This window comes from Tachypleus tridentatus, chromosome 1 (genome assembly GCF_004210375.1).
Source record: "Tachypleus tridentatus isolate NWPU-2018 chromosome 1, ASM421037v1, whole genome shotgun sequence".
NCBI lineage: Eukaryota > Metazoa > Arthropoda > Merostomata > Xiphosura > Limulidae > Tachypleus > Tachypleus tridentatus.
In genome coordinates this window covers 62,507,846-62,524,139 of record NC_134825.1, presented here as the reverse complement: position 1 = coordinate 62,524,139, position 16,294 = coordinate 62,507,846, and the positions used below count along the sequence as shown (strand labels likewise).

General features: G+C 29.6%; 1 protein-coding gene across 3 annotated transcripts in view; it reads right to left on the bottom strand.

Annotated features, from left to right (window-relative positions):
* Positions 1-4,887: 4,887 nt before the first annotated feature.
* LOC143250071 (arrestin red cell-like) overlaps positions 4,888-16,294 on the bottom strand; it is a 59,149-nt gene continuing 47,742 nt past the window's right edge. For 2 of the 3 annotated variants that reach the window (XM_076500676.1, XM_076500675.1), the window contains 3 exons: positions 15,779-15,865; positions 14,766-14,912; positions 4,888-8,641 (listed from right to left, as the gene is read on the bottom strand). In XM_076500676.1, the coding sequence (XP_076356791.1) occupies positions 8,551-8,641; positions 14,766-14,912; positions 15,779-15,865 (325 nt within the window). In that variant the 3' untranslated portion in view covers positions 4,888-8,550. The remainder of the gene's footprint in view (positions 8,642-14,765; positions 14,913-15,778; positions 15,866-16,294) is intronic. The other variant, XM_076500677.1, reaches the window with a different exon arrangement.

Here is a 16,294-nt window from a genome sequence, read left to right as displayed (position 1 = left end):
AACACAGTGAGGTTAATTTATGTTTCAAGTTTTATATACACTTTGTGAGCGTCCTATATCTGAGTATACATACACTAACTAGACTATCTGTAATTAAACATTATTCTGCATGATTAAGCAATCAACTGTGTGCTATAACATCATAACAACGAGTCCTTGGACTCACGTGACTTGCCCCCCCCCCAAGTTGCTCAGCAGTATGTCTGCGGACTTACAACGCTAAAAACTGGGTTTCGATACCCGTGGTGGGCAGAGCACAGATAGCCCATTGTGTAGCTTTGTGCTTAATTCAAAACAACAACAACTCACGTGACTCGTGACTCAAACTAGTAAATTATTTCGTTCTCTCAACGTGTCATTTTATTTGGAGATTATTATTTTAATGAGTTTTTTTGTGCAGTAAGAAAACTTCTAAATCAGGGATAAAAATATATAGGACTACCTTGAATTTGACATTAAATATTTTAGAAAATCAATGGCCATTTTTTCTATAGCAATTCAGTTTGTTCAAGTAATACTCATTTATTAACTCTCATATTTGTTAATATACTAGTTGCGTAATATTAATTTCATAAGTTTCCAACGTTTATTACGTCAAACGCCATGTATTACAAAAAAACAAAAAACAACATAAGGTACTACATAAACCCCCATATCAATGGCCCTCCAGTGGATCAGCGGCACTGTAATTTCTCCCGTGAAATGATTTTCCCGCAAGATAGTTAGTCTTTCAACTGGAGGTTCATACCATTGAGAATATCTCCAATCTCCTGATCAAATGGATGAAGGAATCAAAGTGTGAAGAAACTTGAGAACAAGCATGTTTACTCACGAAAATGAAACAATAAAACAAGTCAATTCAGAAAAAAAACAATAAGGGACAGTCTGTTTGTGGTGGGTGGGTATCAAACTACACAACTAGACTTGTGATAAACCTTTATTTAAATATCTTATCAGCCCAGTTTGTCCTACTGTAAGTTAAGCCATCACAACAACTGAAAAAAACTAAACCCCAAAATTAATCTCAAAAATTAAAGTCCAAATTATGCTCAATGAAGATAAATATAACTATTCCAAATCATAAGTTCAGTACTATTAGAAACCATCAGCCTTAGAAACAACAGATTAATTATATATTCACATTTTAGTGATAAATATCTTCCACACAAAATCAAGTGTGATAACAACTGCTCATAGCTTTACCTTTTCATCGAAAACTACAGGCTGTGACAAAATGCAATTGAAGTGATGTAGATTTGTATCATTACACTCTGAAGCGTACCAAATCCAAGTACGATAATTGGTTAGTGCTAACATCCACAAGGCATGCCGATCCAAGTTAGGCATTTTTTTATATCTTCGATTTATGCTGTATAAAATTATTAATTATACTTACGGTTGTAAAACGAACAATCGAGCAATAACAGTATCATTGGTTTATAAATGTTGTCTACATTCACTGTAATATATCTGTAATATTGGGCAACATTACCCCAGTTATATGTATGTAGCAAATGTAATTGTTCAAAACACCATTATATGCGAATACGTCCACTAATTTAAGTGATTATTTCACATGGTTATCGTTAGTTAAATAAGTGACACATCCTGAATGGTAAATTTTCTGGTCAAAGGTTACTAGTTTATTACAAGCAGGAAGCGCTAAGTAGAGTTTGTGCTTGTTTCGTATAGCAAAGCCACATCGGGCTATCTGCTGTGTCCACCGAGGGGAATCGAACTCGTGATTTTAACGTTGTAAATCCGAAGACTTACCGCTATCCCAGCAGGGGACCGCTCAGTATATTAGAATACAGCCAGTATTTCTAATTACCAAATAATTGAAATTCCATGTACAGTAATAAGCAAAATTAGGTAGCACTACTGTACACACTGTGAACGAAAAAAATTAGTCTAAAAGTATTATTTTCTGGCACACATGAAATGCTATGTGGAGCAAAAAACCTAAGTGTTACCATTCTACCAACTACGTGAAACGCCAAACGTATTGTAAAAACTGAACACAAAAGTTACTAATATATCAACCTGTGACGTCAGATATTCCCAAACTTTCCCAGCACAAAGCCCTCAGAACATTCCGCAGCTTGACAGAGGATCCCCACTCAGTAAATCTGTGGATGTTGAATATAACATGTGTGCGGCCACCAATAGGGGAAACTCTGTCTGAAGAGGTAAACCTGACACGCTAAAAAAGGTTATTTCGTTATGTTTTTTCTCTCACTTTATTTACTCTTATTCGTGTCTTCAGCTGAGCATTAAGTTTCTAATCTGGTGCATATGCGATGTTGTTCAGTTATTTAAGACTTTTTTAAATTTTCATTTTGCCATTTAAAAACTTACAAGGCATTATTGTTTAATAAATGTAATATCCACGGACTCAAAAAAAAATCCCAATATGTCTTAATAAAATAAGGACAATATATTATCTAACAGTAGGTACTTCTTGAGTGTCGCAGTCACTCGTGTATTTTACATAGTAGACATGTATTTAAATCCTTAAAAAAAAAAAAAGAGAAAATATAAGCGTTTACTTAGTAATACGGCTGCATACAATAATTGCGAATATAGTTGTCGTGGATAAATTCATTAAAAAACAAACACAAATTAACAATGGGTAAACGGCCTTTTGATAATTCTATGCTGGTTCTTTTTGTTGCAACTGAAATGTTTTTCTTGGTGGATGACGTCAATAAGACTACTGCTTACGTCAAAGCTCCTTAACGTAGTCAATTGAAGTTAATTATAGGGTGTGGTATGATTGCATGACTATTAAACTGATCGAGTTTCTTCTTTCTTTTTTTTGTTTACAGTAACACGCTGTGGTTCACGTATAAGTTAGAGGCAAACTGGATTGATGTATACACTGCAAAGTTTTGATGAACGTAATAAAATTATGAACGAAAAATGTCAGATTCTTTTCCTTTGCTTATTTCTTGAACTGCTATAATCCTCTTAATTTTTTTTATAAGTATGATGTGGTACTGATTAAAAAAATAAAAAAGTTAGCAAAACGTGTTTGTAGCTCATATTATTATTTTTTTTTTCAATTAATAAGTTCAAATGGTACTCTAAACTCACACCAGAGTTTATCGGGAGCAGAATCATCAAAGTGAATTGTGGGTTATTGAACGATTATGTATTTGAGACTTTAATGTTTAGAACGGTCGTGACCGAAAATGCTATAGGTGTAAGAATGAAAACGAATTTATTAAGATTATGAATAACTACAATACGGAAGAAAAACAGTCATAATATGAGGTCAAGTAATATATAAAAAAAGAAAATACACCATTAAATCCTTCAAGCTGTATTGTCAGTGATTACTTCTTTCATCAACACTAAATATTTAGAGAAAGCATGTTCCTAGAACATTCTAAAATTCAAGTTTCATAAGCATTGTTGTGATAAAAAATACGTTGACTTGCGGAACATTCAGAACAAGTATACAAGACTGGATAGATTATTGTACCACAAAGCTCCCTTTTTATGTGATGCTGAATTGTATTCAAGTAAAAACCTGAAAGTCATCTGTAGCAAATGCAATACCTGCTTCACCAATGTTCCATTTTAGACACACTGTACAAGAATGTCTATGAACAGTTTTGAATCAGCTATTTGTGAGGTAATATATGTATTTACGTAAAGAAATTGATCCATTATACCACAAATAGCTGTCCCAAAACTTCAAATTTTTCGTAATTTAAGTGGATACCTCTTGAAAAGCAAATAAAAGGTGTAAAAAACTTTCTTGGAAAACACTAAATAACAAAGTACGACTGTGAACCAGTAAGTGACAAAATATAGCTGTGAAATATCTCTAAAATACTCATTAACAGATTATGGTCGAGATCTACAAAGTAACTAAGGATGGAACAAAATATGTTTGTGAACTACGAAGTAAGGAAGTATGATTCTGAACTATTAAGTAATGAGGTATAATTGTAAATTACTAGGTAACATAATGTTACCTAAATTACTAAGTCATAAAGTATGGCTGTAGTATACTAAAGAACAAAGTATGACTGATCTACTAAAGAACAAAGTATGACTGACAGGAAACAGATCAACAAGTCAGGCTGACAGAAAATAGATCAACAAGTCAAGCTGATAAGGCACAGATTAGCAAGTCTGGCTGACAGGACCCATATCAACAAGTCAAGTTGACACAAAACAGATCAACAAGATAGGCTCAAAGGAAACATATCAACAATTCAGGCTGGTAGGAAACAGATCAACAAACCAAGCTGACAGGAAAGAGTTCAATGAGCCAAGCTGACAGGAAACAGATCAACAAGCCAAATTGACAGGAAAGTGAATAAATTTCCTAATTTCACAAATATTTAGGAGGTAAAATATTAGGAATTCTTTTAGACTTTTAGGAGACAGTTTAAAAGCAAAACAAGTGTTATTTCCTTCTTTACATTTATTCATCACCAATGAGAATTATGAGTAATTTTGTTTATTTGTTTGTGAATAACTAGTACATAGGTATTTATTATTAAGCCTTTTTTGATAATTTTGTCCCTTAATTTCCAGTCCAAACTTTATCATATAATTCATTATATTGTTAATAATTACATCTTGTGCCTTCTAAGTATTTGCTGTATCAAACTTTTCAATTAATGGCTAATTTTGTTTTTGATACTTAGAATATTTAGAACTACCTAGTTTTTAATGCTTATGATGGATTTTGAAACAATTCTGAAACAACTGTAGTAAAGGTGTTTTTTGTATTAAAGTGTTTCTAACATTTATTATAAAACTTTCTTTTTATCTTATGAATCTGATAAGTTTCCCAAACTGTGGTTCATGACCACCCTTTAGGTCTATAATAATACTAAGAAGGTTTGCAGTAATACTTCAAATGTATGAAATTACCATTTATTGAAAGAATAACAAATAAAATGCTGAGACATTATAAAACTAATATATTTAAATATATAAATCCCACATAAATAATTGTAATTAACATAAATTATGTAAATTTGCTGTGTGCCTGGCACTATTGCCTGCTAATTGCAAAAAACAAGACAGATGATCCTCAGTTTGATGCATATAAAATCAAAGTTTAGAAATAAAACAAGTGTGAAGCTGGAATTTTGTTTCTAACTGTCAGACATTGAACCAAAAATGCGCAGTGTCATCCTTCACATTAAAATAAATTATAAGATTTTGTTTTTAACTTTTCCACATTTAAGTATCTTCTGATTGTTCTTTTCTTAAAACTAGAATCAATCTGTAAAAGTAGTAAAATACATATGTTGTACACCAGTTATACATGATAAAAACTGTTTTCAACAACAGGTGGTCCACCAGTTGGCAAAGTTTGAGAAACCCTCATATAAAGCAATTAGTAAACAACAATATATCATAGTGATATCATTTTTAAATAATTAAGTTAGTTTGGTTACATTGAAACTCATAATATACAAAAACCATTTATCTGACTCATTCATTGCAAAGTATAAGTAGCTTTTATAAGTTACCATTCCAAAGGAACATTGGCTTCACTAGTGAAATAAAAAACTATAAAACTCAGAAAGTAATATAAAAGTTACTTAAATGACAAACAAATGAAGTAACATGCTACAAACCACTACCTTTAAGATTTTGAGAATGTATTACGTAACTCAGCTATCAAGGTATGAGGGGTTAATGTATTGTCTTTCCACATATTTTATTAAAAGACATTTTTCTCATAGTCAGTGTCTATAAAATTAACAATCTTTACTAAAAATTATTATCACCTCTTGTTTCTGACATCCATTTTATCAACTAATTTTGTAACAGTTTATCATTACTTCTATTCCATGTCATTGATACAATTAAAAATCATCAACTCTTGTTTCTGACACACTTTCTATCAACTAACATTGTAACAGTTTTATCATTACTTCTAATCCATGTCATTGGTACAATTAACAATCTTTACTAAACATTATCATCAACTCTTGTTTCTGACAATTGATACAAAAAATTACATTTTTACAGGTTATCCAGATAATTGATACAAAAAATACATTTTTACAGGTTATCCACATAATTGATACAATTAACAATATTTATGATCAACTCTATTTATTTTCTCTATTACAAATAAACAATCATCATCATTTTTATCATTCTATATTTTCTATAAAATTGAAACCTTCAAAATATATCATCTTTTCCCTTTCAGATCAGTGACATGGTTAACAGTCTTTTATCATGATAAACTATGTGCTCTGTTTCAGCTCCAGGTTTTTATTCATTAACATCAAGTTATACTTTTTTCTATGGATATAAGGAATATATTTGGAATGAATATTTGGTTACAAATTTCAAAAAAGCATATTCTGAAGGAATGCAATAAAAATTATATGTGAATTAGACAGTTAAGTTATATAAAGATATTGATCAGAACTTGAAAAAAATTTAAAGATAACTTTTTAAATGTTCAAGGTAAATATATTCCTTATAGAAAGAAAAGGGTATCTGCAAATAAAAAGAGTTTACAAAGAGTTTAAAAAAAAAAAATAAATTTAAGAAATTTAAATTTACTAGTATAACAGAACACTCAAAAGACTATAGAAGATCAAGAAGGTTGGTAAAACAGAAAATTAGGACATTAAAAAGGTTGCAAGAGAAAAAGGAAAGTTGAATGTGTAAAAATGAACAGTAAGGATTTTTTAAAATACATTAAGCATAAACAAAATGTTAGAATGCAGGTAGGACCATTGAGAGATGATAAAGGAGAGCTAGTATCTGATAATTATGAGATGAATGGATTATCAAATATTTTTATTTGGGTTTTACTTAACAAAGATTTAAACAAAGTTCCACATCTTAATCAGTCAATAAATGGAAACAAGATCAGTGCATTAATTATGAGCTGGTTAAAAAAAAAAAAAGGAAGTATGAAGAACTATAAGGTTCCTGGGCAAGATAATAGTTTCCCAATGATTTTGAAGGAAGATAAAGATTGGATATGCAAGATACTTGCTACTATTTTTTATCACTTCTTGATAAGGATTGGAAGTTAACTAATATAACTTCTTTTCAAGGGAGGAGATAAATTCTGTTCCAGTAATTTATTATTATTACAGACCCATTAGTCTTACATCAGTTGTGGGAAAGTTTTGAAAAGTAAGTTAAAATATATTTTGAAAAATCATCTAACAAAGTTTAGAATTTTATTGGATAGTCAGCATGGTTTCACTAAGGGAAAATCTTGCCTTACAAGTCTTCTGTTATTCTTCAAAAAGGTTACTACTTACGTAAATGAGAATAAAGTGTAAATCTGGCGTATCTGGACTTTCAGAAAGTACTTGAAAAAGTGACACATAAAAAAGGCTTTTAAAATATTATCTCTCTAGGTATGGGGGGTAAGTTAGCAAATTAGATAGAAAAGTGGCTGAATGGAAGAAAGCAGAGGATTGTTACAAATGGAGTTCAGTCAAACTGGATTAATGTCACCAGTGAGGTACCTCAGGGCTCAGTGTTAGGACCTTTACTCTTTTTGATTTACATCAGTAAATTATTTAACTTGACAGATGATATTTGTGTCTCAAGTGTTGCTGACTGTGAAGAGGATGCTGCTGCTTTACAAAAGGCTTTAGATCATTTAGTGAGTTGGGCAAATAAATGGCAGATGGGTTTTAGATTTTAAATAATGCAAGATAATACATCTGGGTTATCCTAATATGAATTATATATATAATTTGGATGGGAATAACCTTAACTTTATTACTTATTCTCTTCCATGTTGAAACTGTGACAACTAGCTATAAAAATTAGCTACTGAATTAAAAACTGAACATAATGACTTCACTAAGGATGAAACTGAACAGAAAGGGAAGATGTGGTGAATATGTCTTTTAAACAGAAATGTTGATATAACAAAAATTAATCATTTAGCAATTAAGATACAACTGTAAAAACTTATCACTTGGTGATACTTATCAAACAGCAATGTGCTTGTTTATCAAAAATAATGTGGAATAACAAGCCACTCAAACTATAATCTTGTCATAAAGCACATAGGTGAAGATGTTACAAATTCAGAATAAAACGATAATTCTTGGCTACAACCTTTAACAGAAAGCTAAATTACCAATTGTAAATGTGATAATCTTAATCTGAAAACCAAAAAGAATTACTGACTGCTGTAGTGTTTGTATGTGGATTGGTGAAACAGTTCAAACAAATAGATTAGATACAGACACTTATTTTATACAAAACTAGACAATGACTCTTACATGCAAAGGAACATAAATATGCCATGTTTTCCTGAGTAGGAGGATAATGTACCACCAGTATTGATGTTACTGAAGTTCATCATAATGTATAAGATATTTAATATGTTAACATGAATAGCAGACACACTGACACATGAAAAAAGAATACAATAATGTAAACCATGCTACAGTAGCAAAACAGGATTTCATAAAAATATTATTAGAATTGGCCTTTGAGAAATGGACCTGAGAATCAACCAAGTATATATACTGGATTTTCTATACTGAGATTCAAAGAGGAACTGAAGTTTCATATTCAGATTTCAGTTTCTCCTCTAAGTCTTGACCTTGCAAAATCTTCAAACATAAAATCATCTTCTTGAGAAATTGAACTGTTGACTCCTTCTCTGCAAAATTGTTTATTAGCATTTAAGAAACCATTATCCAAACATGAAAGTATTATCCTCTAAAACATTTCATTATATAACGAGATTCCAACTGTCCCTATCTACTATCTAGCGAAACCACAGCCTGATCAGTGTGCTGATTTCTCCAAGCCTGTTCCCTTGACTGTGGTTTCACTATATAGTAGATAGAGACAGTGAGAATCTTGTTAATCCATTTTGTATCTCTACAAAATTTTGCAAATTATTTGAAAACATTTCAAGGCTTTTATACACAAAATATCAGGTTTCTAAATTAAGTATTGTGACTTTCTTATTAAAGATTTGTTTCCAAATTGTTTTCTTTTAGAATGCTGACTATCCAATGTTAAAAGTAATTTTGATTTTACAATAAGAAATACTTTCATTTATCTAAAACTTTTCAGTGTGAGTAATTTCTACATCCTTCTTGACAATCAAACATTTTTTTAATAAAACTTTATCCTTAATTGGTCATTTTATCAATGTTATCTCTATATGGTGTTCATCAACTTGACAAACTACACAACCATTATAAAAATTAAAATCTAAATCTAAATTACTTGTTTTTGTTTTATAATTGCAAATTGTAACAGAAAAACCACAAGTTTTAAATAGCCTAAATCTCGTAGCAGTATACATCTATTTATATTTAGGAACTTTTGTTTTATTGACCTCTGAACCACGTCTAAAGTTGAAAATCATGCAGCACATGTGCAGCTCACATAACCCTAATCAACAGTGTAACACACAAACTACTGGCAAGTATACGGCAAGATGATTTTCATTATGTTACTTAATAGTTTCTATTTTTACATTTAGTTACCTTTATAATACAAAATAGTAAAAACAAATGAAAAATAAAAAACATTATTAAATATCAAACTTTTGTTTTCAGTAAGCTTTATATTTTATCTGTTATTTACTTTATTGTAACATTATAATTGATTCTCTAAGGTTATAGGAAGTAATTAAAGTATAACACAAATAAAAACTACAAATACAAAATGAAACGTATAGTACTGTTAGTACTGATCACATAATTTCAAGGTACTTATTGTCAAAGTTTTCACCTCTTTCCACTATTTTCTATAGTTATTTTATTGCTAATTGATGGCTTAGAAACTAAAGAAGCAAAATGAACAGTACTGTCTTTTTCAGTATGGACAAAAAAATTCCAAAGTAAATCTTCTGAGGGTTTACTCTAATCTTTCACACTTATTTCCTATGTTTATTTTACTGTTAGCAACTGAAGTAGAAACCTACAGAATAAAGAGCAATGAATCATCATTTATTTAAGAGTTACTGAACTTTGGCACCTTTAATATCAAATAAACTTTTACAGTGCAATTCTCACAACTTTCCCTGCTTCAAAAAACACAGTGGGGTAAAATTTATCAATTTGTTGACAGTATAATGATTGCAATGAGAATTGTTTAAATTATTATAAGGTGCTTATGTTATGGCTTTGTAGAAAGTCCAGCCAATCCAAAAATATTGTTACATATTTGAATGATGGTCAATTAGCAGACATTTCTTACAAAGTCTATTCAAATCTCAGCTCTGAAAACAAAGTGGAGTAGGAGTTATTAGCTTGTTTACCCAGAACAGTAGTTACAACAAGAATTGTCTAATGTACTAAACAAAAGTGAGAGAAAATATTTGATATGGCTCTGTACAATGTTGTACCTAATCCAATAAATTTGAATAGTTGTGATTTAATGGTGGTACAAGTGTGAAAGTGCTTATGAACAGCCTGTTTCCAACTTTACCAAACTTACAAAGTAACCAACAAATCCATAATTTCCAATATTTTGTAAAGTATAGTGAGGTTCTGGTCACCATACATAACACATTTTTATATATTATTACTATATACAAATAAATATTTGATTATTTCTTAAAATACAGAACAGTAAATATAAAATATTTGTAAAGCAATGATATCCAACACTTTTACGATGTTTTGAAGTTATTTTTTTGCACTCATTATAAGCCTCATCTAAGTTCACAGGTGAATGTGGGAAAAAAAATTGTGTAGGTGTTATCTATACATTTCTGAATACCAAAATATTATAAATAACTATACCATAAAAATCTATTGCAATTTACTAGACTTCCTAAGTGAGCTCTATTTGGGTCTAAACAAATTAATTTGTTCAGAAAATAACATTGATCATAATATTTCAAACTCTCCAATGATAAAAGAGCTTTTCTATCATAACTTAGAAAGACTAACATTATTACAGAGAGAGAATGTAGAGCTTTTGACTGGTTGAAAAACTTACAGTTATAAAAAAGCAAGCATAGCTAAAGATGTTTTCTCATATGAAGAAAAGGTGGGCAGAGCCCACATGGTGGATTTGATAAATATTATGATATCTCAGCAAATAGAAAAGATATGAGGTTCTTATTTTATATTATAGGTTCACAGAAATTTGAGTTTATAATTTATATGAAACTATATACATGTAGAAAATAGTGCACCAGTATGACATACAAAAATCAATGTTTAGCTATTTTCTTTTATATTTATTTTCAAATTAAGAAATTAACTAATACATAATACTAAAATATGAATTATAATCTAGTTTGATATCATGTTTATTGACATTCATTCATAAAAGAGTTATTCAATGAATAAAATTCTGATTGCAAGTATACAAATGTGATAACACACCCTCTGACCCCTCCTCTACCCATCTGTCATGGTAAAAAGGACTGTTTAGTATAGATATTATGAATTAGTTTATTATGTGAATGAATATTCTTTGATTTTTTAGTGTTTTTTTTATTGGAAGTTGTGTTTGTAGCTCCTTGATGTCAAGAATATAGTGAGCAGATGATTTAGTAACAAGCATATAAATAGTATGAGATGAGTAGGAAACAGTAGACAAAGACAATAGCAAAAGTGAATAAAGTCACAGTGAAGGAAAAGTTTGGTATGCAGTTAAGTGTGGTAGAAGTGATAGGCGTAACAATTAACATGACCCTAACATTTAATATGTTAGAGTAAGACTAACATCATAAAAGGAGAAAAAGAAGAATAATTTATTCCATAAAAGCCTGAATCAGCCTGAGTGCACTTTGACAAAAGGAATAAATGATAGTTTCAAAAAAGAAGAGTAAACAATTACTGGAAGAGCAGTATAGGACTGGGATAATTTGTGCCACAAATGTAAGTGAATTATACAGAGAATACTAGCATGATAGAAATATGGAAAGTTAGTTCATCTTGTCAACTAAAATTCTAAAGTAATTGAATAACCCTAAGAGATCTTTTGACAACAAGAAGAGAACCATATAGTGTTTATGATAGCTCTATGATCTCTATGGTATAAAGCATTTATTGTACATACATTTAACTTGTTCCATATATATATATGTGTGTGTGTGATTTTGTAAACAAGTGAAGTACATGCTCTTCATTTATTGCTGAATTCATCACCAACAAGTCACAGACACCTACTGTAGGAAAATCTTAAGCCGAATGACAAGAACAAGACAGTATATATTTGTACTAAAAACAAGTATAAATAAAAGGCTTTAACTGATAATTGTCAAATGTAACATATAACAGCATCTTGAAATGGTTACCCTCATGTTTACACAACAACCTTTTATGGAGTGCCATTTAATATGGTATTATATATTTGATGTTAAACTTATCAACTATTCATTTCAACCAATAATGCTGATTAAGCAAAACATTTTGGCAGAGGAGAATAAATACCAGATACAATATACAGGAATACTGAAAAATATTACAGATATGTATTTTATAGGTCCTAGAGGTTCTTTAGCGATATTTGTGACCTAATAGTTTCTGTATATTGATATTATTTCTAGTTTCTATATATTGTTGTTATAGTTTGTTGTTTCTAGTTATTTAAAAACACTTATTTTTAACTCTTTTTTTTTTTATTGTTGTTTAGTAATACAAATCTCATGGATTTTTTAGTCAAATTTGTCTTATTACTGTGTCCTTAAACTCACTGCTAACTCACCACAGGATGTTAAAAAAATTAAAATGTTTTGTTTTACTTAATGAAATAAGAAAATAAATTTATTCTTGAATCCTCATGTCATCACCTACTAAATATCAGTCTATCAACTCATCACGTGTTCTTGTAGTTAACACACTTAAAACACATTAATTATACTATATACATGTAAAGAAAAAGCTCTTCAAAACAAACATGAATGTAGAGATACCTAATATCAATTATTCAAACAAAAATACACAAAGAACAGTAGGGATGGCATTTGCTTCATTCCCACATAATAGCACAAGCAAACAGTGTAGTAAAATGTTCAGAGATGAAAACAGGATAAGAAACTCAACTGTGATTTAATATTTATTATATATATTGACATTTGTTAATTCTTGCCTGTGCTATAATACAAGAATAATGCAAAACCTTGTTTGCATTGTTTCTGAAAGATTGATATTAGCCATCTCTACATTTACTTCCTTCCATGAAAAGTTTTTTTCTTTACATGTTTGCTTGCTGTTGTTTTTAGTGCAGTTTCAATAGATATATGAAGGTTGTGTTTATGACTAAGTTTTAAATACAATGAGGTTTCAACTGTAATATTTATTGTTATCTATTATTGGTTAGTAATTCCTGTTTCACTCTATACTTAAGCAATTTAAAGAAACACTAAATTTCTGTAAGAAAGCTAACTTCAAGGGTAATGATAACATTGTTTACACTAGAATTATGATTATTTAAAATTACTACCAATTATTAATAATACTTATAAAAATATACTGTGTTTAAAACTGTGTCACCTTAGTAACATTAGTTGACACCATTGTTTGAGTGTTTGAATTATAATAAATGAGAAGCAGAAGAAAGTAGAACAAGAAATTGATACTTGTCACTGTGATATTTACAGATATTCTCAAAACTTGTGACTATAATTATATGGATATTATTATAAAAAGAAACACTGTTAAGTATTGTAAAGTTCTGATGAGCTATTAAGGAAATATTTATAATACCATTTCATTGAACAATACGAGCCATCCTTACATAGGCAGTGCAACTGCATGTCTGATATTATATACACAGAAAAATTTGTATTAGAAACTAGTACCAATAACAATTATAAATTATATTTTTTGGATAATTCAACCTTAGTGAATTATATCTATTTTCTTATTCATATCAACATCATTTGGAAATATTAGTACCAATTAACTTGAATTTTCCATAATCTTCCAGTATTACATCTTTACAATGAGATTTTAAATTGTAATGAAATCTCTCTACTTAAAAATGGCATTTCCTAGCATGTTAGCAGTAAGTTAATGGACTTACAATGCTAAATTCCATGATTCAATTCTCCCATGGTGGACAATGTGAACATAGCCTTGCTGTGCAACTTTACATTAAAACAAGCAAATAAAAAAAAGTCCTTGTATGAAACTAAGTAAATTAAAAATGAGAGAGATATGTACAAATTCATGAGAAAACTTTAATTAAAAGTTTTGCCATACTTTTGTTGAGCCTAACATGAGTCATTTGGCACACTAAAATACTTATTTTTCTTACTTCATACAGTAAAACTTGTGACTAAGATAAAATGGGAAAATTGGAGGATTGTCATACCTTTGCTAGTCCTAACATGGATTATTGACAAACTATGACAACTTGATTGTTAGATAATGTGAAACTCTTGGCACAATGTTTGATATGTTTCTTATTTGGTTCACTGATATTTGGGACTTAATTAATGTAGGTATCTAGGATTATAAGTGCACAACACTTTATATTAAAAATATCACTAAAATAAAAAAGCTAAGGTATTTATGAAAGCCAGTGTTAAAAATTAGGATCTGAAACCATATTATATTGAACAAATCTCATTGAGTGCATTCTTAAAACATATAGTTTTAAACATTTTTCTGTTATCCAATAAAAATATATTTCAATTTAACATTTTCAAGGGAGGGGCATTTTTTCTCCACCCTTTGTAGGTAGCTAGGATCATTGTTCAATTTTTTTGTACCATGATAATTTAGATTTAACTACATTGATCATTAGTAATTGAAAAGTGTGATTAAGATGACACCATTTGTAGCACAAACTTTAGCACTTACGTATCAAGCTGGATCAAATTGTTATCAGTAGGAATGTTATTCCCCTCCTGACTTTTCTCTGAAACTGACTGATGATCTGATGGTGTGACTGCTAACTCTTCAGGTTTTGGATGCATCAAAATGAAAGGAAGTTCTGCTACTACATTACTGTAATCAAACAATAATTCAAGGGTAATAATAACCATGCTTAGTATAATGAATTACATGGGTTTTTGCATTAACTTTGACTTACTATTATAATAAGAAATATGTACCACTGAAAGAATAAAATATTTACATATTTTATATCTCATTAGGTAAATCATTTAATAAATACTTCTATGTGGTGTGAAAACACAACTATCTGAATTTTTATAGAACATTTTTTCCCTGCAGAATGGTAGAAGCATTGTACATTTTTTTTAGTTGTGATGTTTCAATTATGTAGAATAATAAGTTGAACTGTTGCCTTCACAGAATGATTACTCATTCTCTTATGAAGTGATTACTCATATACATAGAATTAATAGCAATGTTTCTTTTAATACAAAACACATTGTATTTAAATTACCATCTCAAGAGTATAGAATAGTAAGTTATAGTATGTCACAATGAGCAGAGTAAACCTCATAAAATAATTATACCTTCTTAAGTTACAGTCTCATATTTTTATTAATAATTCCACTGGCATAATCATATGGATTAAAATCAATTTTACCTGAATATTGTAAGCCAGCAAATTTATTAGAGCTCAAACAAAGATATTAAAATTATCTATAGTTATAATCTTTTGAAAGTCATCAGTTAGATGGGTAATTTAAAGTAAAATTTGCATTTTTTGGTTTGATTTAATCACAAGATTAAAAGAAACTGTAATCAGTTTTTTTTATACATGGTATAATTTTCTTTTTTCCTCAATAAGCTAGTGCACACAATCTACAAAACTTAAATGTCTAAAATCATCCTAAATGGCTTTTGTAACTTTTTAAATTCACATATTACTTTTTAAACCAGTTTTAAAATTTTCAACTCACCCACCAAATGGTCCTAGACATAACTTTACTTTCACTGTGTACTTCACAATAATCCCTAACCTTTCTTTCTGAGATAGATCTGTAATACTAAAGAAAAACAAGCAAAAGTTACTTTTACTTACACTCACACACATTACAGATCATGACAGTGTATGTGTAATAAAACAAACAATACTCATTCACATGAAAACCTCTGGGCCAGGGTTTTTTATTTTTATGAAAATTTTCCAATGAAACTAGGAGTCAGAGAAGAAAAAAGAATATAAATAATACTGTACCATCAGTTACTAGCATGCATGACATTCTCATCTTTATGTGGCATTCAGCTTCTCAAGTCACCAATGGTTTCATCTAAATCATTTTTTATTTTGAATGTCTCACAATATCTAAAGGTTTTCCTTATAATTACAGAGATTCATGTGACCTGCATTACTGTTTCATCCACTCCATGCAGTGAAAACTATCATAACTATTAGTTTTTTTAATTGCAAAATACCATTATAAAAATATGCAATC